The sequence below is a fragment of the Xiphophorus hellerii genome, chromosome 2, assembly GCF_003331165.1.
Source record: "Xiphophorus hellerii strain 12219 chromosome 2, Xiphophorus_hellerii-4.1, whole genome shotgun sequence".
In the NCBI taxonomy this organism is placed as follows: Eukaryota; Metazoa; Chordata; class Actinopteri; order Cyprinodontiformes; family Poeciliidae; genus Xiphophorus; species Xiphophorus hellerii.
The window spans coordinates 31,182,399-31,208,527 of NC_045673.1; the positions used below are offsets into that span (position 1 = coordinate 31,182,399).

The following is a 26,129-nucleotide window of genomic DNA, read 5'->3' on the forward strand; positions in this document are numbered from 1 at the left end:
AAAAGCCCTATGTAGTACATTTGGTGCTGGAGGACATTCATTCTTGTTCATGTTGCCACATCTTTGGCCTGGACTGAAATATTTCAAAGACTACAGAAAAATACGGCATTTTGTATAGTTCTCAAGAGTTTAATAATCATAATAATGTAAATATCCAGTCACTTGGCAACTTTTATCAATCTCACTTTGAACTCACTCCAGACTAGCAGACTAACGTTAGGGTGAACATAGCTTTGACATCCAACTGCTGTCGCTTGACCCAGACAGATAAAACATGTACAGGTTTCACTTTCTCAAAAATGCCAATAGAATTACTCTCAGGGAGAGCTTGAATGAAGCTGGATTTTGGTCAGATGTTATGGATAACTTTTTGCTTGTCTTTTGGTTACATTTTTGGCAGTTCTTCAAAAATAATTTCAGAATCTAGAGCAATTTCCAGACTTGTGAATTGCAGTTTTAACTTTGCAACTCAATTTTTCAGCTTAGTGAAGCTGAAATATTTAAAAGACTTGTATCTTGTCATGTAGTTGTCAGTTAAACTGTTGATCAGTTATTAACTATAGCTTTTCCCAACAGGTTAGTTTTTTTTATTGTTTTAATTAACATGTCAATTAACTTACTCACATGTTAAAACACTGTGCAAATGGTATGAAATAGCATACTGGTTTTTAATATTTTTACAAATAAAATCTAAGATGTGTAGCGTACATTTACATTTAGCCCTTCTGAGTCATACTTAAAAACTATTTTGGGATGTTGACTTGCTGCAGTTTAACTTCTTACAATTTCTGGAATTGTAAAGAAGTCTGGTAGAATTTTACCTGGGTTAGACAAAAGTTATTCACGAAGCACCTTAGGTGTTATGAGAGCTCCTGGTGTGACTAAATGTTAGGGGCAGTGAGGAGGACTTCTTCAGCATAATGCCTCCAAACTTATATGTCCCTCTGGGATTTCTGTGTTCATAGTTTATATGCGGTTTGTTTTCTGCAACACATTGTGGCCAAAAAGCTAAATAATTTTGGCACCTTCAACATGTTCGTTGTGTCCCTTAGCTTGAGGTTAACTGCAAACATGACTCATTATGGCAGTCTTTCTTGTTTGTTTAAGAATTCTTTTGGCACTACACTAGTAGTGATCTTAATTCTAAAAGATGTTTGTATAAAAAAATGTACGTCATAAAAGCCATGTAATCTTTTCCAGGTTTTATCATTTTTTCAACCAGGCTTCAGGTGGCCTTATATAGACGCACGATGGCCTTATAGCCATTATTTATTCAACAAAGTAAAATTCAATCAAAATGGAAAGTGTAAAAGTAGTGTGCACCCAACCCACTTTGCAGCCTCTTTCTGACAAATCAGCCTGTCATATTGTTATGGAAGTCTTAGCCTGTCTTTCTTTCCAACATTGCTTTCATTCATTCATTCCTTCATGCACTGCTCCCGTATACACCACTCAACTCAGTCAGCTCGGGGTCTGATATGATTGACTGATTTGTCCCTCTCTTTTAATTCTCTGCTTTGTCATTGCAGTTATTTGTGTTTTTTTTTCTTTTTTTACTTAATTTAATCAGATCTAAACTTTTAGAGGTGTTATATCTGTCCCTCATTTTGTAACCTCTAAACACTTTGTTTTACATGTGAATGTACAAAAAGTGTTCTATGAATAAAAATTAATTGAATGATGGATTTATAATGTGTGAAAAGAACATCATTCTAGACAACTGGTCAGTCGCACAGACACAACTTTCCAAAACTAAATTATGTCAGTTTCTTTTAGAGAGAACAAGTGTTATCCTGGCAAACCATTGCAATTAATTGTTGATTCTTTCTTTATTTTTTTGATAGTTTCTTAAGAGTAAATTACATACATTTAATGTATGTAATGCACCTACAAGACATTTTCCTGCTATTTTCATGCGAAACATAAGACCAACATAGTTGACATTGACTTTTGGTAATTTTAAGAATAATTTCTGGTAATAGATTATAAATATAACATAAAAATATGATATAATATCACATTTGTCCATTTTATTTTTCAATAATGTCAACTGCCTTTATTTTGTTTCATTTCACCTCAGCTGCTGGAACAAGCAAAAAAAGAGTAAACTTTGAACCTATTTTTCTCACATAAGGCTCAGAAAAGCACTTCATGCGGCAGCTATCTTTGTTTTTGTTCTCTGTTGATACGTGGACACTGATATGATACAGTCCTATTGTACTTAAAAAAAATAAAATTAAATAATAAGAATAATAAGAAGAATAGTGACAGAGTAACTATGATAAATTCATAGTTACACTGCCTTATTATTAACTTATTGGTTTTATATCATCTGGAAATTTCAGCTAGATTGAAATACTGACTTCACAACCAAGTTTGAACTTGAATCTACGTATGTTGAACGGATATGTGTAGACGTCATTGCTGACATAATGACGTTGAAGCCTAAACAGGAAGTGTGGCAGCACGTTTCCCACATGAACACACAGTACAGCTACAGTCTGAAATGCCGGTAGGTGAATTTTCTGAGATATGGTAAACCCTGCGAGCTAACATCTTTGTGGTTAGCGTATCGTTGAGAAAGCACGTATGCATTTTGCCAAGAGTTCTGTTCTTATATTCCGCAAAATGTTACTCAGAAAAATTACAGTAAACAGTTGAACGCATGTCGTACATGTCAGACCCCTCAAGGTAGAAATCCAGGTTTATTTCTAAATTGGCATATTCCTCCAGCCATTTCAGCCTGGTTTTGATTAATGTTTTTTTTTTTTTCCTTTTTCTTTCTTTCTTTTTTTTGTAGCTTTTGAACAAAAAATGTTATTTTACCGTGGGTTTCTGATGTTGGGAGTTTTGCAGATCCACTAAGCAATTAGCATGGCAGCACGCAGGCTCAGTTTCAGAAACATCACAGCCCTGGCCCCGATGGTCCGTGTGGGGACCCTGCCGATGAGGCTGCTGGCTCTGGACTACGGAGCTGATGTAGTTTACTGTGAGGTAGGCTGGCTACCACACGACCCAAAACATTAAACTAGAAAATGCTGTTAAAAGGAACGCGTTGTTTGGTCTTTCCCAGGAGCTGATAGACATTAAAATGGCCCAATGTCAGAGGATCGTGAACGGTAAGACCTTTTCCCAAAGCTTCAGATGAACTGGCCCTCTCACTAACTTGTGATAATTTATCTTCTCTTTTAATTAAAATTTGTGTGGGGAAAAAATGACAAGTCACAGTGTGGAGGTAAACTAAATTCATAACTGTGCGTTCAGAGGTTCACTGATATTAAATTTAAAAATAAGATTAAATTGTAATCTCAGAACGTTTCCTCTAAGTAATGGTTCTTGTATGAATTCTTTCTGCTCATCAACCAATTAAAATGGAAGTAATTGTTTGAATTTTTCCCAGTAATTTCTCCTAGGATTCAGCAGCAAGCAAGGGAAATTTATGCCATTGCACATGTAAACAAAGCAGCGGTGAACTTCTTCTTGGCACAGTTTACAGACTTTTTGTAATACTGCCCTGGTCAAATACCTATGCAGTCCATATCAAAGTCCACCACTGTTTTCTCCAGCTGACCTGCAACAAAACAGATTACAACTGTTTCAAGATGTTTAGTCTTGCTTGTGTGTTTAGCTTCTGAAATGGTGCTGTGTCCTGTCCATCTCCAATGGGATAGTAGTTATGTTGTCATGGAGACCAGAGATAGGTTTGTAGATTTGATTTGTTAGGAAGAACAGCACCAGAGAGCTGCAGACATTTCTCGCTGTCAGTTGAAACAATAACAACTTACTTTGATGCAAAGCCTAAATGATGACAAGTAAAATTAGCATTTTGTATTCTGCTGCCTCTTTCCGTTTACATTCAGATCCAGTCATTTACATATTCATAACTGGTCTACATGTGAATAAAATTATTCTGGATGCTTAACTTGAGTTTCTTAAGTTTTTTTTTTTTTTTTTTTTAGGAAATGCTTAAAGATTTTTGTTTTCTGACATTTGCATATATGTTATGACAATTGCTTGTATTGTGTGTGTATGTTTTACCAGATGTGCTGGAAACGGTGGATTTTGTGGCTCCAGATGAGCGCGTAATGTTCCGGACCTGTGAGAGGGAAAAGGACAGAGTCGTCTTCCAGATGGTGAGACCAAACATAACAGCACCAGCCATCAACCCAGTTGGTATTATGCAGTGGCTACCATTTTCTGCAGATCAAGATGCAGGACTGAAACTCTGTTTGAACACTTTTAGGGAACTGCTGACCCTGACAGAGCTTTAACAGTGGCCCAGCTTGTGTGAGTATTACAGAACATACAATGGAGAGTGGAAGAAGCTCTGCAACAAAGCAGTTAGATATTAATTATATTAATATTAATAGTAATAAATTAATATTTATGATTCTTAATCATGGAGATCAGTATGGAGAGACCTTTCTAGTGCAGAACCTCACCTGCAAAGCTCAACTTTAAATATTTTTGTTATTTCCATAACCTTCACTATACCTGGAACTGATTGTAACAGTTCAGGACAGCAGAATACAAGACAGTTGGTTAATTTAATATTTTTTGACATGTAAAATTCTTCACTACTTCTGAGCAACACATTCAGGTGAGACAATGGTAGAAACAGCATTTACAAGCTTCACATTTGTACACGTCTGCAAAGCACCACAGGAGGAAAATATGCAGTTTGTTTGAGTGGTGAATTTGTTCAGTTTAAGGTTTTTATTGGCTTGATGTCTGTCATTTTTTCTGTACGTTTCTATAGAAAACAATAACCAACCTACTTGTATAATTCAAATGTGTCAGTTGGTCAACTAAGTGAAGTCTTTATTTTTAGTGTTGGTGACATTTATTGGACTTTGAGTTACTTGCATGACTGGACAGGAACTTCTTCGCCACACTTCTGTTAAAGTTTCGGGATCAACGAAGCCTCACATTTCACTCTAGAATACCTTAGAATATCTGATTGTGTTGTCATGAACTTTAACATTTACCATCAAATGGTGTTTTTTGTCATTTGTCTGAGTTTGTCTTTCTTTAGGGGAAATGTGTGTGCTCATTCACCTCTTGATTCTTGAAGGATTGTCATATGTAATGTGGCAATAAAACAAATTATCCCTCTTGTGAATAATCTTTTTCAACAGTGGAATGATGAACTTTAAATAGTCTGTAAATGGCCATATAACCACTCCTAGATTGTTGGGCAGCAAATGTTGCTACTTAAACTCCATTGATGTTATTCCACCAAAGCATTGTTTTAAGACACATTCGGATGTCTTAGAGCTTCAAGTTGAACAAACATGAGATTTAATTAGCAGCAGATGTTTCTTTCCTCGTAGGTTCTATGAAGAAAGGAACACTTCATTAGTTTGAAGAAGTGTATCTCACACACATTTTTTCCATTTTCCACATGCAAACACCCTGTAGTTTATCCTTTACTGGTAAACTGGTGCGTCATGATATAAGTGATAATCTGCTGAAGTATATTCAGACTGTGTCTCTTCTGTTGTTCAGGGAGAAGGATGTGGCTGCCATTGATGTAAACATGGGATGTCCAAAGGAATACTCCACTAAGGTAAGTTGATTTGTTTTGTTTTTATTCTTTTTGTGATTGTACCACTTGCATAAAAACAGCTGCTAGAGCAGATATCCTTCAGGGTAACCACCTGACTGTGATTGTGATGCATATTATTTTGCTGCCTCTGCTTTGACCTCTGACCCTCTGCTCTGTGTTTTCCTTCAGGGTGGAATGGGAGCTGCTCTACTATCAAATCCAGACAAGATTGAAGCTGTGAGTATATCCACTAAAATATTTTTTTAATTGACAAGGAACCACTTTGAAATTTGTGGGTATGCTGTCAAGAGTTTTCTTGATCCAATCTGTATTATTCTTCTTTGTTAAAGATTCTTAAAAAGCTTGTGACGGGAGTCTCAGTACCAGTTACGTGTAAAATCCGGATTCTGCCTTCGGTGAGACATCGCAAGTCTGTTATCAAATCAGATTTTCTGAGCTGGTAAAGCTTTAAGGCCGTTCCTTCTTTAAATATTTAATTTTGTTGTAGTCCACTAACTTCTGAAATATATTTTGACATGTAAATCATGAATTCATGACACTGGAAATATAGGATCTACCAACTACTATATAAGTTATAAGTTCGTTATAAGCTATATAAGTTCGGTCCATTCGGTCCATTTACTGCATCCAAGAAGTCCGTTGTGATTGCAGCTTTCATTCACTGATATTCTGATGGTAGTTATGATTAGATTCATTGTGCAGCTCTACTATTCACCATTTTCTTTCCACATTATAATTATGCACCACTTTGAGTTAGTCCATCACTCAAATCCCAGTTAAAGAAGATGAAGTTTTTGATTCAAATGTGACAAATGCAACAAAAAAAAAGTTGTTAAAATTTTGAAAAATAAAATCTGTACTTCTAGAAGGAATTGTAAAACATGCCATCAAAAGGCTGGTATGAGAAATGAAACAAAGCAGAAATGAGATATTGAAATAAGTTTGTGACATGGTGAAAATGGAAGATAACAGGGCCGATGTGAAAGCAGAATGACTAACAGTTCAGTGTTTCACGTTGGTGGTTAACAGTTGGAGGAGACGGTCAGTCTGGTGCAGCGGATTGAGAAGACCGGCGTCGCTGCTGTTGCTGTTCATGGCAGGTAAGAGGCACTTTTCTTTCTCCATTATTACTGTAGCAGCACGAGAAACATCAATGTTTCCAAATCAGTGATAGATGAAAGTCCTCTCTTTTGTTTCGATGTCTTTTTTAATGTTAGTTGATGGAATGTAGTGTGGTGCACTAATTCCACACCTAGACCTTCAGCATTTGTGCAGATTTAACGCTGTGCTGTATTTATAGTGCAGCACAGTGTTGCACTACAAACATTATGCTGCACAGTGTTCTATATGCACTTCAGTTCATATAGTACTGAAGTGCTCTATGAAGATATTTGTTACAAATATATCTATCATTAACCCTCTAGAGCACTGCTTTTCACACTGAGTGTACACTCAAGCTTTTTCTTTATTATAAACACGGATATGTCAGAATAGAACTATTTGTTTACTGTTTTTATACATTGTGTTCATAACTTTCATGTTTTGTTTTGTGTTGTTTCTAAAGAATCCATAGATCATAAACATGCAAAATGAAATTCATACTTATAGACTTTTTATTATTTTGAGGTATTACATGAAATAACAATGGCCTGAAATGTCTAAAAGGTCATCCACACAGATCTAGTCTGCCTGTTACTTTCATTTCATTTTTAAAAAGAAGTGAAAGTTTGAGATTTGTTGCTTTTACTTTATTTCCTACTATTTTATAGATTTGTTTTAGTCAAATGTAAACTGCTTTGAAGACCCTATGCCACCGCACTTCCTTCCTCTTTTTAATGTGCTGTACAGCACTAAAGTGCTATGCCACTTTAGTGAACAAGTGAACTTGTTGTTCACTTGTTCACAACAAGTGTTGCTAGAAACTTCATGAATGAAATATTTTCCCACTTTCTGAACCTTGGAGGTTGGTAAGGTTGGGCCACATTTTTCTCAGCGTTCCTAAAAAAATTATTATATTTGTCAAAATAAAGAAAGCTATTTTCCTCTGCCAAAAGCTTTTAAGCCAAAGAAATTAATATTTTTTGTACAGCATAAATTATCTGACATTTTAGCGTGGACACATGACTTGGTTAAGTGAGTGTGAAGCTGGAGTGTTAGTTGCAATTGATCCTCATGTCATTTTTCCGGCTGTTGCTCAGGTTTAAGGACGAGCGTCCCACACATCCTATCCACTGCGATTACATTCAGGCTGTTGCACAGGCTGTTTCAATCCCTGTCATCGCAAAGTGAGTATCAGTCATCAGCCACTGCTCTGACCTTTGTTTCACTAAAACACCAAACCAGTATAAAGGCAGCTACTGGGACCTTTCTGGACCACTTTTTCTCTGTCTAAAATTTCTGTAAAGGCAATGTTAAGCAGAATTAACATTGCTTAATGTTCCGATAGGGACCTCTTTTTTTTTTTTTTTTTACCAAATGACTATTCTTAACATGTTATTTTTTAAAACCTTTGCACCAATGCGCTCTATAGCAACGTGTTTTCCAGATGTTACAGAAGAATCTAAAGTTATTGGTTTCAAAGGGAAAAAAGGGGCTTCTTTTTCCTGTTTTGTTAGTTTTGACTCATATTATCTTTTGAAAAATAACCTTACTAAATACAATTCCCCCTCCCCCTACAAATTATGATTTTTTTAAGGTAAGAAAGCTATCACTGCATCCTGGCTCAATGTAAAAATGTTGAGCCAATGCAAATTGCCATTCTTATTTAAATCATTAATTAATCAAACACTTTTTTAGGCTCAGCTTCACAGGCCAAACCCAGATGTGATCCCTGCCAGATCCCTAGAATCTAGAAGCCACTCAAAATGAATTGCTCTTACAGCATGAGCAGTGTTTCCCCGGGGGACTCGGCCTTGGGGGGAGAAGGGCTCATTTTTAGGGGTTACACATTGATCGCTTTTTAAATATCAATAATCTGGCAGAAAACTGGAATTTGTGCATCCCTACTGTCTTTTCACAACAGAAATAACAGTTACTCCTGCTGATATTTGCATGAGAGCAAGCTGCTGCCATTAAAACAAAACTTGGCATGTTTAACCCTTCCTCGGTCTGAAGCGATGGAAATATTTGGACCCAACGGCTTTTTTTACTCTGTGCGGGGTCCGGTGGGGTCACGCGGAGTGTGAGCTTTTACAACGTTTTTTTGTGTGTGTGGTTTTGGAAACATACGAGACAACACCCGGCTTCCCCACGCTCCGATAGGGACATTTGTCCCGCTCCTCCTGAGCGTGGCATGGTAAAAACACTGATATCCTGCTTTTCTGTGCGCGTTCTTACATCTCATAAACTAACAGTCAAACATGGTGCTGGTTGTGTGAACTGTTTGGGGCAGCTTTGCTTCCTCAAGGTCATAATGGATTGAATCAGGAATTCTGCTCTGTGTCGGAAACCCATCAATACAATTATTGTTTCTACTCCCTTTTTTTGTTTTTTGTCTTTTTTTAATCCAAAGCGGTTTGCAAAGTTGCTTAATTAAATGTACTGTATCACCTGTCCTGCAGTGGAGGTTCTCTAGATTTGGTGAAGACCAACAGTGATATCGAGAAGTTCAGGAAAGCAACAGGAGCGTCGTCTGTCATGTTGGCTCGTGCTGCCATGTGGAATCCGTCTGTGTTTTGCAACCAGGGGCCACTTCCTGTGGAAAAAGTCATGGAGCAATACATTAAATATGTAAGTTTGTTACTTGTATCTGAAAAAAGGGAAGAGAGATGACATCTCTGGAGACGCAACTAGAACATATTTTTGTGTCATTGTATGTCTTACTATCATTTTATTTTCATGGGAAGAATTGATTACTTTTATCGAGGTTTTCTATCCATTCCGTTTTAAGAGGTTTCAGTTTGTTTCATCTAAAGCAGTTGACCACACCGTGCTTTACCTAGCTGGGATTGTTTTAGAGAGTGACCAGGCTGATTAGGATGAAGAATTCAAATGAGAATCATTTTATTTTAGGCTGCAGAATTAAAGTCTTTAACAAGATTCTATATTTTTTTGTCTTAAGTGAACTTTTAATTAAGACATATTCTTAACAGGGATGTAACTTTTTAAAAGTTACTATAATTTCTCTATTCATAGTTACATATTGAATAGAGCATAATCACACAAACCATGGATAGATGTAGCAATCACTAAAAAAAATAAACCCTCCCCAAAAAAGTGAAGTAAATAAAAAAAAACCTGAAAGTACAGAAATCCCTAATGTATGCTGCATCTAAAAACATCACAAATTATGGGATGAAATCTATATTCCAAAAGTGTAGGTGTTCCACAAAACGCTGCTGCATATCGTATCACCAAAGCACATTTGGCAGCTAAATAAAGCTAAGCTTCTCACACACTGGTCCGGTTGCATGAAGTATCACAGCTGATGGAGATGAGAGTTTGGGATGAGCCAGTGGGGCGACGCATCCAAGAAAGCCCCATCTGCTCAAAATGAGATGGACACATTTCCTTTTGAGTGGCACCAACTAACTCACTCAGTCTTTGGTTACTGAGCAGTTTCATTTTTTGCCACCATAACTGCTTCAAAATGAACAACAATGTGAAGGGGAAACTGTGGATTAAACAGGAGAAGTCATGCTACCAGAGTAGCAGTATTTCACATAGTAAAAAAAAGAAAACTAATCCATTATTGATATGAATAATGGATTGATATCAATCCATTGATAATTAATAATTGATAATTGATATCAATCAATTGAATATGGGAAGCTTTTAGCAAGTTGCCACCACCGTTAGAGCGGGGGAGGGACGTAGAGGTGGTTAGTGTGCAGTCAGACCTCCTCCCCCTCTTGCGATACTCTACCACCCCCGCTCTCCCTTCTCTAACGGTACGCTAACCCCCACATCCTTCTCCCCCCTCCACACTCTAGCTGGAACTGTAACCCCCCTCCTTTTACTTCGCTACCCCCCACCATGTAACGGTACGCTAACATCCCCCCTCCCGTTCCTGCTCCCATGCGCGCTCTTATGGTACGCTCTACCCACCTCACTCTGACTGTAGCAGCGGAGGACTAAAAGTTTCCGGTATTCTCAAATCTGAAACTTGTCAGTACTCTTACGGCCATAATCATCCACTCCCGTGAGTTGTGAAGTTCTGCTGAAGAAATACATCCAGTTTTGACACTTTCTGACAATGTGGCTCTCCGTTGGTGAGAAAAAGTCCTGTAAACACCTTTACGCATGAGGGCGCACAGAGCCTGATTTGACGCAGCATAGACGCACACATTACGCATGGTTACGCATGCAGCTGGTTTTGTTTTGATTCACGTCAAAACAAACCCCAAAATGCCTTATATCCTTATGACAGGACACGTGTTGGCTACACATCTGTGGCTTTAGATTTAGTCTCCGAGTTGACCAGTCAGAAATATTCCAGAAAGAATACAGGCATGTCAAAATGAGCTCAAGTTGTTCTCTAGATATTATTGGCTCGGGAAAAGCCATTTCATAATGGCTTTTCCCATTATGAAATGGGAAAAGCCATTTTCCCATTTCCCACCGCATCCGACCACCGCATTGGTCGAATGCGGTGTCAATCAAAAGGGGGGGCTCTAGGCTGCCCAATAAAAGCGTCATAATGGACACCGGCAGAGTTTAAAGAGGAGAAAAACGCAAAGAATTCAGACAATCGAGATTTGTCCCATGGATGGGATGCCGCCAGTTAAGGGGTTAACTTTCAGGCTACAGCTGTCTGCTTCATTGACAGTAATAGGGAGCTGGTTGCGCTGGAGAGGAACCTGACAACTAGTAGATCTGCCTCTCAATTTCCCTCTAGAAGCTCTGGTGGAAACTATCAGTAAACTGGCAGTCTGAAAGTGAAGAGCACACAGACTGCATTTCTTTAAATGGGCACATTGCATTTTGTGAAATTAGTCACTTTTGAACCCAGGGCCATTTCACTGTGGCCTGTGGATTTACCTCATGTTTTTTAACATCAGAAATTACAGAATGAACTTCTTTTAGTAAATCAACACGTTGATTTCACAGTGTTTTTACTAACTGAGTTCAGCCTGTCAATGCAGTTTTATTATAGAGATATATTCTACATTTCAATCAATGCTGACAATATGCCTCAGGTTTGAGCTTTTGGGTTTCCTGGTTCCAGGCAATACGTTATGACAACCATGCTTTCAACACGAAGTACTGTCTGTGCCAGATGCTGAGAGACAGGGTGGAATCTCCACTGGGGAAGCAGGTGCAGGCTGCACAGACCAATGCTGAGATAAGGTGCAAGAGTTGTGTTTTCTAAAGACCTTTTCTTGTATAAACCAGGAACAGAATGGAATATTATCAGTAAGCCGTCTTAGTGTTGTGTAAAGCGAAAAGATGTGATTTGACTGTACTGCAGTGAGGCATATGGACTGCAGACATTTTACCAGGAGATCCAGCAGGACCTTCAGGCCAAGATGGCAGCCCTTCAGAGCAGTAATCAGCCTAACAAACCCATAATGGATGGAGATGTGACCACCATGGCTGTTAAGTTTGAACGGTAAATCTGTCAAATATCACATTTTAACATGACAGATGTACCCTTTTTTGATGTGTGTGTGCTGTACGGACATGGGTTTAAAAGTTTATCATGACATTTTGTAGTTTTTATTGGAATGGTGAAAGTCTGGATACAAAGCAGTTAAAATACATTGGAGTTGAAAGGGTGTTTGTTACATTTTAATCAGTTTACCTGCTTATATTTAACGCTTTGGTTTAGAGACTAAAACTGTTAATAGTCAAACTGTAAACTGAGAGGCAACAAACTGATTAGTACATAAAAAGAGAAAAATGTCTGCATAATTGTAAATGGCAGTCAAAAATAATTTTTGATAAACATTGTGTGACTTGTCTGTGTTTGAAGGAGAGACTATCCACCGCAGATCACACCCAAGATGTTTCTGCTGGAGTGGAGCCGCAAAGAGAAGCTCGAACAGCCGCAGTATGAAACGGTACGTAAAACTGTCACGTTCAGTCTGGGTTTAGCTTCTGGAAATAAACTCAGAGTTTCACTCTGAACAATTGGGACACTAAGGAACATTTTTAGGGCTGAGAAATTTACTCCTGTAATATATGTTATTTTGGTGTGAATGGCTCACTTTAAAAGTGGAGTATGTAACTTTTATTAAAAAACATAGTTTTTTACATATTTGAAACTGTCACTATGTTGTTACAGTACGTTATGAGACAGATGATCTGTGAAAATATCTCTATTACTGTCATTATTTTTTGTAGAAATCATTGAAATAATGGTGTCCTTTTGACATGAAAGGTTTCTTTTTTTAAAAAAAGAAAAGAAAAGCCAAATTCTGCTCATCATGATTGATTTGTAAGAGCAATCAAAAGGATAAAACATGGCTCCTCTCACAGTTTCATCCTCCTGATGAGCAGTGTGCAGCCGGCTGCAGACTGACCAGCTTATGCAGGCCTCAGAAGAAAAAAACATCCAACATGCATTATTGCATGTAACAAATGTGTTTCTAAAGGTTTTTTAAGTGCATGTTCTTTCCTCTTTTTAATGTGTTGTACAGATAGTGAGGCAGAGTGAAGTGCCAGGCAATCAGGCATGTCTTCTAAGCATGCTTCAAACAAAGCAGTGTGTTTTCCTTCTTTTCAGGCACAGCGCTCTCAGGATCGAGCATTTCAGTCAACTGTGACTGTTGCCAACAAAAAATACAGATCATCCCTTTGGTTAGTACACACATGCATGTTGTTTTTGTCCTGTGTGTGTGTGTGGCTTCACTCAGGCAGATCTTCATGACATACTGTACATCAACAACCTGACATACTGTACATCAACCAGGTAAATGAAACATGTTCTGGTAAAAGCATAGTCTGCTTCCTGAGTGGCAACTTTGGTTTAAGCAGAAGTATTGAAAACAAAAGGTAAAATGAAAAAACTGAACAAGCTTTTTCCCCAAAAAACATTTACCGTATTTTCCACACTATAGGCGCACCTAAAAACCTTCAATTTTCTCAAAAGCCGAGAGTGCGCCTTATAATCCGGCGAGCCTTATATATGGACCAATACTGAGCCACAACAGATCTCGCAACTATGGTAAGCAGCCGCCGACTTCATTTTCCCCCGTAGAAGAAGAAGCGCGCGGTGCACGCTGGGTTTTGTGTAAAGACCCCAAAATGGCTCCTATTAAGAGACACGCTTACGACGCAGAGTTTAAACTCAAGGCGATCAGTCACACAGTAGAACACGGGAATAGAGCAGCAGCGAGAGAATTTAACATGAACGAATCAATGGTGCGGAAGTGGATATATATTGTGATTGCACTAACGTTTGATTTACCGTAACAGTATCAGACTGTTTTTTACGTGTTTATTGAATCGAGGAAAAGTTCCCCTCCACTACATGTTATACCTTGCTGTTGTTAAAAGATAAACTGTGTCACGAAAATACCACGTCACTTACTTTACCTCGGGGAAAATAATAAAACAGCTGTTTATTCATTTTGGGAATGAACAGAGTTTTCAGAACGCTGGTTTGTAATCTATTAATAAAGTTTGACTGACCTGTCTGACTATTTTGTTGACATTCCCTTTATCGCAGTTCCATCTAATGGATGCATAACGTAACCCCTGCCTCTACTGTAGCGTCTATTCTATGCTCTTTATAATGCGGTGTGCCTTATATATGAAAAAAGTTTTAAAATAGGCCATTCATTGAAGGTGCGCCTTATAATGCGGTGCGCCTTATAGTGCGGAAAATACAGTACCATATTCTTTGTTTTGTTGATGTCCAACAAGTTTGTTTTGCATCTTTGAATGTCACTTTGATCAAATCTATTGTCTGTATAAAATCTATTGCAGCATACGACAGCCTTTTGTGTAGTATGCTGCAAACATTTAGATTATACAGTAAAAAATGTAACTGAAATATATTAGTTTTTATTTACAGACTTTATCTGGTTCTGAAGATATGACCATGCTTCTGTCTGACCTTCTCCATGGTGCCAGCTAGTAGCACATGCAAAGATCTCATTTAAATAATGAGATAAAGTCAGCACCATTTTTGCATCTGTAATCAACGGCCCAGACAATCTTCAAATTGAATGCAACATGGCAACTTTTTTTTTTTCCACACTCGCACGTTAGTACTCCTTATTTAGAATCTTCTAACATCAGGCCCTTCATGTGCAGTTTCAGAGCCTTTGCTTGCAATAACTACATGAAGCCTGTGACCTACTGACTTCCCCAAACTTTTAGAATCTTCTTTTGTGATATTTTCCCAAACTCTTTCCGAAGAGCCTCATTTAGGAAAGTTAGATCATCCACAGTCTCCTGCCTAGTAGGTCAAATAGTTCTCTGTGGCATTCAAACCTGGAGGTTTAGAATAGATCTGACCTTCTACTTTCTCTGCCTGATGAACTCCTCTGTTGCTTGGGCTCATTGTCCTGCTTTACAGGAAAACCGTTTGTACGTTGTCATCTGTGGCTATGCTAACTAGTCTGATCATTCATGCCAGGCTCCTCTGATGGGGAGAAGCTGTAGTGCAGTAGTATTTTATTGTGACAAGTAAAATGACTATGAAGGTCTAGTGAGCAATCTTAAAAGCAGACTTGGGTCAACTCTTTCATTTAGGCCCAGAAAATAAAAAGAAAAGAAGAAACAAAAAGGCTTGATGATGGTGATCAAATGCATTGATCACCATTTCACAATGGTTACCAACTGTGATGACCTCTGTTTTTAATCACCTCTGTTAATCCATTATTTGACCCAGTTTTGAAACAAACTATGTTGTCATAATTTAAGATGTAAAAGAGCAATGTAAAAAAAGCCTTTCTATATGTTGACTCATCTTCAGTTTGCTTTTCTGTGTTCTATTTCTAACAGGGAGAAGTCGAAAAAGTTTGCTGAGCAAGCTTCTGCTATTGTCTGCCTGCGAGTGTTGGGTGTACCAGAGGGTCGCATTGGGGAAGAAGATTCTGGCTTGGTCTGCAAGAGGAAGAGGGAGGGAAAGCCGAACTGCAGCGGTGAGGAAGGGAGGAGCAAAAAGCTGCATGTTGACATCTTGCAGGAAGCGGAAGCCCCAAGCCCCACTGTGGAGATGAACAGTGATGAGCAAAACCCAGCCACACCTTTAAAACAAGCAGAAGCTTTAAGAGAAGCTCTCAGTTAAAACAGAAGACAGACAGATTTCTGCAATGTTTGACTGAACCAGAGGACTGCAGATCAGCCTATTGCTGTTGTAATATTTTGAAGCCTGGAACCTTTCCTTGGAGGAAACACTAAAATAAGACTCTTTCAAGATTTGCTTAAGTCTTCCATATTTCTAAAGGATTATTTTCCCAGTTGGATCAACTGATTCCATCAGCAGGGACAAAGCCAGGTGGCCTTAATGATGCTTTTTTATTTAATGTATTAGAAACTAAACATTTGTTTTAAGTTTAAGTGGCGAGGTTTATATTTGTGTTTATAGGTAAAGCAGATCAATTAGTTCAGTTAAATTTTTTCACAAAAATCATATAAACCTTAATATCTGTGCCTTCCTGCTTAAAATCACCATTTAAAATTGTTTCCTTTTAGCTGTAAGATGTTTTGTTGTCATTGTAAACCTGTCAAGGTGATTTATACATATTTTAATTTACATTCAATCTTTATTTCTTATTTGGATGGAATAGGCTAATTTGTCCTTATGGAAGCTGGTTTTCTGTTTTCTGTCTGTCTTAGTAACCAAACCAACTTTACTGATCAGTTGTAAGGATTGGACAAAACTAAATGTACAATGAAAACATTTTTGAAAGACTTTCAAACACTCTGCCTGAAATAATGTCATTATAAAGAAATGATGTGAGATAATGCAGAACTGTAGATGTAACATTTTAGCTTTAAACACATTCATTCTTCTTGTACATTTTGGGGATGAATAGAAATAGTGAGTCACCTATACTGATCGAGTCAACGCCTCCTATTGACAATTTTCTACGAGAGCGCAGAAAATCCATAAAGATTTTAAAAATCTGCATGTGTTGATGTTTGGGATTGATAAATGGCTTAAAATAAGACAGACTCTGTGGGAGGATGATTGATAAACGTTTTATGATTTCTGTTTGTATTATTTTAGAATACTATTCTTTATGCTGTCGACTGGATAATGTAATTGTTGTAGCAAATTTTCCCAGGACAGAAAGAATTTCCCCCAAAGGAAACAAACTGAGATTCTTGACCTGACAAGAACGGGGAGGGGAAATGTTGCTACCTTATTTCATGATTCACTAAAACTGTAAAAAGATGCTAATGGGGAACTTTGACCCTTTTGAATGTTTTGCTATTCAGGCGAAGACCCTATTTGAACTATTTTTCTAGCCTTGTATGAACTTCTTTGGGAATTTCAGTTATCATCTGTGTTGCTTGTGTTGACAAACACAATCAACATGTTGACAATCCCATGTTGACAACATGAGGTTGTCAACATGGATGTTAAAGTGTCTCAAAGAAGCAAAAGAACCATATGAAATGCTTCAAAACCATATGAAACACTTCAAAATTTAGTTTTGAATCAACATGTTGTACATCAAACACACAGAGACACATACTTGACTTGATAATCAGTAAGTTACTGGGTTTCTAAATATTTCCAGTCTCTTTAATTGAGAGACTTTATTTAAAAAAAAAATTCTGATGTAGCAAGACGTTATCTCAGCGACTGACTCAGCTGAACACTTTGATCAAGTTTATTCTTCCATCTCTTTCTATCCTTTGTCACTTTGGCACAGTAATTAGCTGGTAACTTTCCTTCTAACATTTCAGACATAATCAATACTATTGCTCCCTTTAAAATGAAGGTCGTCTTTGGTAGGAAGAAGTCCCTGTGGTGCTCCACTGGTTAGAAGGGAGTGTCAAAATTTGAACTGTAGGACTGGACTGCAGGTTCACTGTGATATCTATAGAGAGAGACTTCACTTCACATATATAACTTACAACTGAAGAATGCAAGGAATCCTTTTCTGAAATCAAACCACCATGTGACCAAGGCAAATTAACTCCAGTCCACCAGGACCTGAAACAATCTTACTAACTTCTTTATTGAGAAAATTCTGAAAATTAGAAGGTCAAGCCCATTACCAATGTTGTGCCTAATCAATAGCAATCTGACCTGTTCACTCCACATCATGACTCCACCCATCCTGCACACAGATTGTTCCAGTCGCTCTAATCAGGCAGGAGGCTGAGGAGCATCCAGAACAACACCAGAAGCAGTTACTCAGGTGTTACCGCACATGTGTCTGTTCTTGTGTTGCACCTGAAACTGATGGGAAGTCTGCCTTAGATACAGTATGCATCTCTTATAAAATATAGTTTTTTACATATTTGTTGAAACTGTCACTATGTTGTGACAGCATGGCATGAAAAAATTATTTGCTTGTCTATTTTTCTCCCAGTCCTAAGGGCTAAAAACAACACCCTTCAGCCATCAGACTGCTGAACTCAAGCTGCATCTAATTTAGCTTCATCTCATAAATTATTTAAAAATACATATCTATATATCACATAAATTACTTATTTATTTTATTTGTTTATTCTATTTCTTAATCTGGGACCTGAGTCCGAATTTTGTACCACAAAAAAAAAACAACGTTTTTTTCATTTTTCATGACAATGAAAAAAATATTATTGAATCCTTAAACACATAATGCTTCCTGTAATGGTCTCGCTATGGTGTCTTGAACCAAAGCTAACCATCAGCCAAACTCCTTTCACACGAGTCAGGATTTGTCAGCTCCTCTTTATTTTCCATGTAGAACGGAGTGAAACTGCAAACACAAACAACTCAGAATAAGCTCAAAACAGCTAATAGAAATGTTTCACATACAGTTACATAAGTACAAAACAACGCTTACGTAATGGCCTAAAATATCCTAACGGCCTGCTAGCAATGACGTAGCAACAATCGACTCGCTGACATTTATCTTCAGAACCAACATAAATTCAATAGACAACTTACTCGGCCTTACACGTTAACACAAACGCTCATTCTGAACTATAAGATGTCACTTACAGACATTGCCTCGAAGAAACTGAACAGAATGCGACACCACAACAGACACATCCGTCCATCTGCTTCACCGCTAGCCGAACAAAAACCCTAAGCCACATAAAAGTAACGCATTTCCCCTTCCCCAAAACATCCAGTAGATGGCAGCAATGTGCCATACAAAATAAAGCACCCACAGTTCTCAGTTTACAAGACAACTTACAGGACACTCCCTGCCTGACATCTGTGATGTCATACTACAGAAACATAACATTTGAAACAGTCTTAACTTGCAGCGTCTTTTGGGAGTAGGAGTACGACCTCCGAAATAGGCCTCAAGTAAGTCTTCGAACCAGTCTGTGATGTAACTTTCAGTTCCACTTTGCGAACCAAACCGTCAGCACTCGGGTAAGAAGCAACAACGACAGCCATTGGCCATTCATTGCGTGGTGCTCGACTGTCCTTTAACAGCACAATGTCCCCCTTTTGAAGATTGCGATGTCGTTCATTCCATTTGGAACGTGGCTGGAGAGAAGACAAGTACTCGCTCCTCCAACGGTTCCAAAAACTGCTGGCAAGCGCCTGTACTCTTTTCCACTGACATCCAAATGAATCTCTATTTGTAAACTCTCCACAGAGAGATGCAGCAGCTGTCTTCTGTGTGAGAAGTGTCGCAGGTGTAAGCAGGAATGGTGATTCAGGGTCTGTAGACACAGGAATGAGGGGTCTGGAATTTATAATGGCTGACACCTCAGCCATCAGAGTACACAAAACATCATGTGTAAGGTGAACATGTCCTTTTGCCAGCATATTATCTAGGATTCTCCGGGCAACCCCAATCATCCTCTCCCATGCTCCTCCCATGTGACTGGAGTGAGGAGAGTTAAATTCCCAAGTGCAGCCATGTTCATTCAGGTATCTTTGGATGCTGTCACCCTCCACTTTTTTCAGGAATCCCAACTCCTTCCGTGCTCCGACAAAGTTAGTTCCACAGTCTGACCTAAGATGTTTGGCAGGTCCCCTTATTGCAAAAAGCCTTCTCATAGCATTAATGCAACCTGACGTATCCAGAGTAGAAATAACTTCGATGTGCACTGCTCTGGTAGACATGCATGTAAACAGCAAAGCCCACCGCTTACTTTCTGCTTGGCCACCTCTTGTCCGTCTGGCAGTAACTGACCACGGCCCAAAAACATCCATGCCTATGAACGTGAAAGGTGGTGCTGCTGTCACGCGTTCAGGTGGCAAGTCGGCCATCTGCTGTTCCATGATTGTGCCTCTGAGTTTCCGGCAGGTGATGCAAGAGTGAATAATAGAGCTAATGAGTCTTTTTCCTCCAATAATCCACAGACCCGCAGCTCGAACGGCTCCTTCACTGAAATGACGCCCCTGGTGTTTTACCTGCTCGTGATAGTGACGGGCCAGAAGCATGGATATGTGGTGGTTTTTAGGAAGGATGAGAGGATTTTTCACTTCAATGTCCAGCTGAGCATTTTTAAGCCGACCTCCAACCCTGATGAGTCCCGCTTCATCAATCCCTGGCTGAAGCTTAAAAAGGGGACTGTTTTTTGGAATGGGCCTCCCTGCCGTCAAAGCTGTTATCTCCTCTGCAAAAGCCTGGTTTTGTGTTGATCTTATTATGATGTTTTCAGCTTGAATTCTCTCTTCTGGTGTTCGAGGCTTATGACATCTGTGCCATCTCTTGCAGCCCTTTACCTTTTGACCTTCTTGGTGTGAACGAGCAATGTGAATGAGAAAACTCACTGCTCTTAAAAGTGAGCTCCATGTAGAGAACCTGTCGAACCGGTCAGCTGTCAGAACTTTTGTTGCTTGAGTTTGTGTAACACAACATGTAACAGTTGGTCGCACCTCAACATCTTCATCTGGATTAACAAGCTCATGTGCTTGAAATGTGGCTTCCTCACCTTGATAGCGTTTGTTGAGGAAAGCCGGTCCAGATAACCACATGGTGGAGGATAGCTGGGAAGCATGAACTGACCGGGACGCCATGTCTGCTGGATTCTGCTCAGATGGGACGTAGAACCACTGCTCAGGTTTGGAAGACTGATGTATGCGCTGAATCCTGTTATGCACATATACGTAAAATCGCCGGCTCTGGTTATGTACATAACCCAAGACAACCTTACTGTCGCAGTAAAACTTCACTGCATCTGGTTGGAAGTCAATCTCGCTGAGAATGAAGTCAGCTATTTCCACTGCCATCACGGCAGCGCATAGCTCCAGGCGTGGAATAGTGGGCTCTGACTGTGGTGTCAGCCTGGCTTTCCCAAAAACGAAACCCACACTAGTTGTCCCGTCTCCACTTATGATTCTGATGTATGCCACTGCTCCAATGGCTTTTGTAGATGCATCAGAGAAGACACACAATTCCTTCCGCACAGTTTCGCATAGGGAATTACTGGTGTACATGCGAGGAATGTGCAGGCGGCTCAGCTCTTGTAGAGAATCTTTCCAAGATTCCCAGCTTTGTCGCTTCACTTCAGGTAGTGGTGTGTCCCAGTCAAATGTGTCACTGTTAAGCTCTCGAAGCAGAATCCTTCCATGTATTATGACTGGAGCAGCAAACCCGATGGGATCAAACAGGCTGTTCACAATGGACAGGACACCCCGACGGGTAAATGGTTTGTCCTTGACAGAGATGCTGAATGTTAAGGTGTCAGATGCTACCTCCCAGCACAACCCCAGACTACGCTGCACAGGCTCCTGCTCTCCACTGAAATCCAGATCCTTGATTCCTTCTGCATGGTCCTCAGGAGGGAAAGCCTTCATCACAGCTGGACTGTTAGATGCAATCTTGTGCAGGCGAAGATTGGACTCAGAAAGGGATGCTTGCGTCCTCTGAAGGAGATCTATGGCTTGTGTCTCAGATGGAAGTGACATAAGTCCATCATCGACATAGAAATGTCTCTCCACAAAGTGACATGTGTCTTCACCATGGCGATGTGCTCCTACTTCAGCAGCTCTTCGGAGACCATATATGGCAACAGCTGGGGACGGTTTGTTGCCGAACACATGGACTTTCATCCTGTAGTCGATAATATCTTTAGTCATGTCATTGTCTCTGAACCACATAAACCTCAAAAAGTTTCTGTGGTCCTCCCTTACTCGAAAACAATGAAACATCTGACGGATGTCAGCTGTGACAGCTACTCTCTCTTTCCTGAATCTAAGTAGGACCCCGAGTAGGCTGTTGTTGAGATCTGGCCCTTTGAGCAGCACACTGTTCAGTGAAATTCCCTGGTGCTGAGCGCTGGAATCAAAAACGACCCTAATTTGCCCAGTCTTTTGAGGATGGTAAACACCGAAGAATGGTAAGTACCAGCACTCTTCATTTTCCGCAAGGGGTGGTGCTATCTCAGCATGATTGTTTTCAAAGATCTTCTTCATGAAGCTCTCAAAATGTTCTCTCATCTCCCCTTTTCGGTTGAGCGTGCGGCACAAGGAGGTGAGGCGCTTTGTTGCCTGCTCACGGTTATTTGACAACCTTGGCCTGGGTGCTTTAAACGGCAGCGGAGCAACCCAGGTATTGTCTTTATCTCTGTACATTTGGGTCGAATAGTCTTTAAAAAGACAGTATCTTCATATGATGGTGCTAGCTTATTGTCGTTACCTGTTTCAGCAAACACAGTCTTTCCTATGCTTTGCTCTTTTGGCTCATTTGACGGTGCAATAGTGCCCCAGGGGCTCTCCCTGCCATAACTTGCTCTCTCTTGAAGCTGTATGTATGCATCACATGATGTCATGAAAGATGGTCGACCACCTGCCAAAACAGTGGTTTTGTAGGATGATACACTTGACATGTGGGCACCTTGAAGACACACCTCCCCGACTATTACCCAGCCAAGGTAAAGCTTCTGAGCAAAGGGAGAATTCACTGGGCCACTTATTTGTTGTGTTACTTTGTGCACGTCAATAGCATCCCGCCCAAGCAGGAGCAGTATCTCTGCTCTGGGATCAATTTCAGGAATTTCCGAAGCGATGGACTGAAGATGTGGGTGGTGAAGAGCTGCAGCCGGTGTAGGTATTTCATACCTGTTGTTGGGTATTTGGTTGCATTCAATCAGTGGTGGCAGAGCTATGCATTCTCCTCCATTTACTGGTTCAATACATAATCCTGCAGCTTTCCTCCCTGACATGTCTGTGAGCCCTGAACATGTCTTCAGTGAGTAAGGAAAAACCTGACTCTGGATATTGAACATCTCGAACAGTTCTGACCTAGCAAGTGAGCAGTTGCTTTGGTCGTCAATTACTGCATACACCCTGATGGCCTTATCTCTTTGGTCCTGAAGAAACACTCTGGTGAGGCATATTTTGGCACAGGACACAGGTGCGTGTCTTTCACCACAAACCTCTGTGCAGTGACTACTAACAGCGATCTTGTTAGAATGATCTTCTTCGACTTTGCTGACCTCTGATGCTAAAGTAGTCTTTAATTCATGTGAAAGTGGACCGGGGTGCATTGCTGAGATGTGGTGTTCACTGTTACATTCGCTGCATTTAGTAGGGACTTTGCAGTCTCTTGCAATATGAGAACAGGATGCACAGCATTTGTAACAAATCCCACAGTCTTTTAAAAATTCTTTCCTTTCTTCCAACGTTTTAGCTCTGAAAACTTTGCATTTTTTCAGAGGGTGGGGTTTTTTGTGGATTGGACAATGCTTGCTTGGGTCAGTTTGCCTCAGCATGGTAGGAACGGCAGAGCCATTTCCCTCTTCTAAGTCTGTTTTTTGCACGGTTACAGGAAACTTTGCAGCTGTGTGTTGCCCAAATGACTTAGCTTTTACTGTAGGTTGAGAACTGCTGAGAACAGCGAAACTAGGATCATTTCTGGTACGGGCTTCATTACACACAAATGAAGCAAAATAGTAAAATGGTGGGAAACGACCATAATGCTCTCTCTTAAATCTTGAACCCTCTGTTATCCACTTCTCTTGTAGATTATGGGGAAGCTTTTCTAAGACTGGACTGATTCCTCGAGCTGTATCCAAGCAATCTAATCCAGGAAGATATCCATCTTCTTTTGCTGCCTGGAGTTCCATCAAAAGATCTCCTAGCTCTCTTAGTTTGTTGTAGTCCCTGCTGGCAACTCTGGGAAATGCATCAAGCCGTGTAAATAATGAACTTTCAATCACTTCTGGTGCAGCGTAACACTCATACAACCTGTCCCAGGCTTTCTTGAGAGCTGCTTCGGGGTTACTAATGTGCATAAGGCGCATCCTCTTCACATGTTCCGCTGACTCCCTTCCAAGCCATTTTGTGAGAAGATCCAGCTCTTCGCTTGCTGACAGCTCTAGCTCTTGGGTTGCGTTAACAAATGCAGACCTCCATGCTCTGAAGCTTTCTGGTTGGTCATTGAACTTGCTGAGGCCTGTGCTCACCAAATCCCGCCGTGCTAAAAACTTGGCAATGTCGAACATTGAGTCTCTGTGACTTTGGGGATGTAGGCTGGTAACATTCGGTGACGTATAGGGCCGAGCTGCTGGATTAGGGCAGCTAGGATGCTTCAATGATGCCCTACCACAATCATCTAATGTGACTGGAGGGTAATGACTGGGTGTGGGTAGCTGCATGTAAGCCTTTGAAGGCGTTTCACTGTAAGCGTTCTGAAACATATGACTTCCTCTGACTGGCTCATATGTGACGTTAATGCTTGGTACTTTCTCTTTTGGAAAATCATCCTTTGGATGCGGCGCGTTGCTTAAGGCATCTTTACTTTGTAGGTCGACTTGATGCTTTGCTTGTCCTTCAATATATTCCAATGTGTGTTCTGCTGATTCACCATGTATTGGTGCATTACTCCTTTGCATGACAGAAAGGTGAGTACTATTGCTCTCAGCTGCTTCCAGAATGTCCGCTTCTGCATCAGCAGCTGCTGCCTCTCGCTGCAAACTCAGGGACTCCAATTCCGCTTCCAATTTGACTTTGTTCAGCTTAAGTTGTACTTCTCGCTCAGCGTATGATGCGCGTGCACGTGCTGCTTCTGCTCTAGCACGGGCTAACGCAGCCCTGCTAATCTGTGATGCAGACGAGCGTATGCTTCCTGTGCTGACCTGAGATGCACTGTCGTGATCATCCATGTTGATTCCAGACTAAGTTTCAGCTGATTCGTCTGTCTTTTCACTGTAATGGTCTCGCTATGGTGTCTTGAACCAAAGCTAACCATCAGCCAAACTCCTTTCACACGAGTCAGGATTTGTCAGCTCCTCTTTATTTTCCATGTAGAACGGAGTGAAACTGCAAACACAAACAACTCAGAATAAGCTCAAAACAGCTAATAGAAATGTTTCACATACAGTTACATAAGTACAAAACAACGCTTACGTAATGGCCTAAAATATCCTAACGGCCTGCTAGCAATGACGTAGCAACAATCGACTCGCTGACATTTATCTTCAGAACCAACATAAATTCAATAGACAACTCACTCGGCCTTACACGTTAACACAAACGCTCATTCTGAACTATAAGATGTCACTTACAGACATTGCCTCGAAGAAACTGAACAGAATGCGACACCACAACAGACACATCCGTCCATCTGCTTCACCGCTAGCCGAACAAAAACCCTAAGCCACATAAAAGTAACGCATTTCCCCTTCCCCAAAACATCCAGTAGATGGCAGCAATGTGCCATACAAAATAAAGCACCCACAGTTCTCAGTTTACAAGACAACTTACAGGACACTTCCTAATTTTAGTTTAAAAAAAAAAAAAGTTGCAGAACTTATATTCACCTTAACAGAAACGGTGAAGATATGTTTTGGTCAGAATCTTACCCCGTTATGGATTTTACTGACAATATATTTTTACGTATTGTATTATTTTGTTAATCTAGTCTAATATCAAACAGGTAACCAAGAATTCCCAAACTAATTAACATATAGTTTCGAAAGAGAACAATAACAAGAGGAATAAAAAAAGTGAGGGAGTTAAAAGCTTACATTGTTAATTTGATCATACAGCTGTCATAAACCTGGATTTTAGCTTGCGTATTTCATTAAGTGAACTGACCAAAGTTGAAATTAAGGCGTATCTTCTAGCAACAACGTTGAGTACGTCGTTACGGGGCGGTCTAATGATGCCTTTAGGGAAACGTGAAAAACATAAAAGTTGAAATCGGTGAGATAAAAAGAGTCTATGGTAGTTTTTTTCCACCATAGCCTTATCACTGTAACTGAACCCCCAACATAACTCAAAGCATATTTTCACCTTCTCAGGAAAGTATGTGTAAGTGTTTGTCTGGTTGAATTTCTGCTTTCTTATTGCATAACAAACACGATGAAATAAGCAAGGCTGCTGACTGATAATTTTTAAGTGTAGCTAATCTCTCACAGGAAGCAAATGTCTTGCGGCCACAAGAGGAAGTAGGCATGCAGCTGATTACTGCATTTTGTGTTTTCAACTTAATCCTTATTTAATCCTTTATCAAAAGTGTTTCAGTATGCAATAGTAGCATCTTGTGCATATACAACTCTTGATATTCCACAAAAAACAATTACAGAC

The 26,129-nt window shown here is 39.8% G+C and overlaps 1 protein-coding gene across 5 annotated transcripts; it reads left to right on the forward strand.

The window, feature by feature from the left end:
- The first annotated feature begins 2,373 nt into the window (after positions 1-2,373).
- dus2 (dihydrouridine synthase 2) lies at positions 2,374-16,592 on the forward strand. Of its 5 annotated transcripts, none has more exons than XM_032547312.1 (17): positions 2,374-2,512; positions 2,849-2,994; positions 3,074-3,119; positions 4,042-4,133; positions 4,244-4,287; positions 5,509-5,569; positions 5,738-5,785; positions 5,899-5,964; positions 6,599-6,669; positions 7,768-7,854; positions 8,790-8,864; positions 9,130-9,298; positions 11,736-11,857; positions 11,979-12,119; positions 12,483-12,570; positions 13,236-13,309; positions 15,464-16,592. In XM_032547312.1, exons 2-17 carry the CDS (start codon positions 2,875-2,877, stop codon positions 15,747-15,749), a joined length of 1,590 nt encoding a protein of 529 aa, XP_032403203.1. In that variant the 5' UTR covers positions 2,374-2,512; positions 2,849-2,874; the 3' UTR covers positions 15,750-16,592. The 5 variants fall into 5 exon arrangements, with proteins under 5 accessions (XP_032403203.1, XP_032403212.1, XP_032403184.1 ...); XM_032547321.1 differs by having other exon boundaries at positions 2,857-2,994; XM_032547293.1 differs by having other exon boundaries at positions 2,375-2,512; positions 2,801-2,994.
- Positions 16,593-26,129: the final 9,537 nt, after the last annotated feature.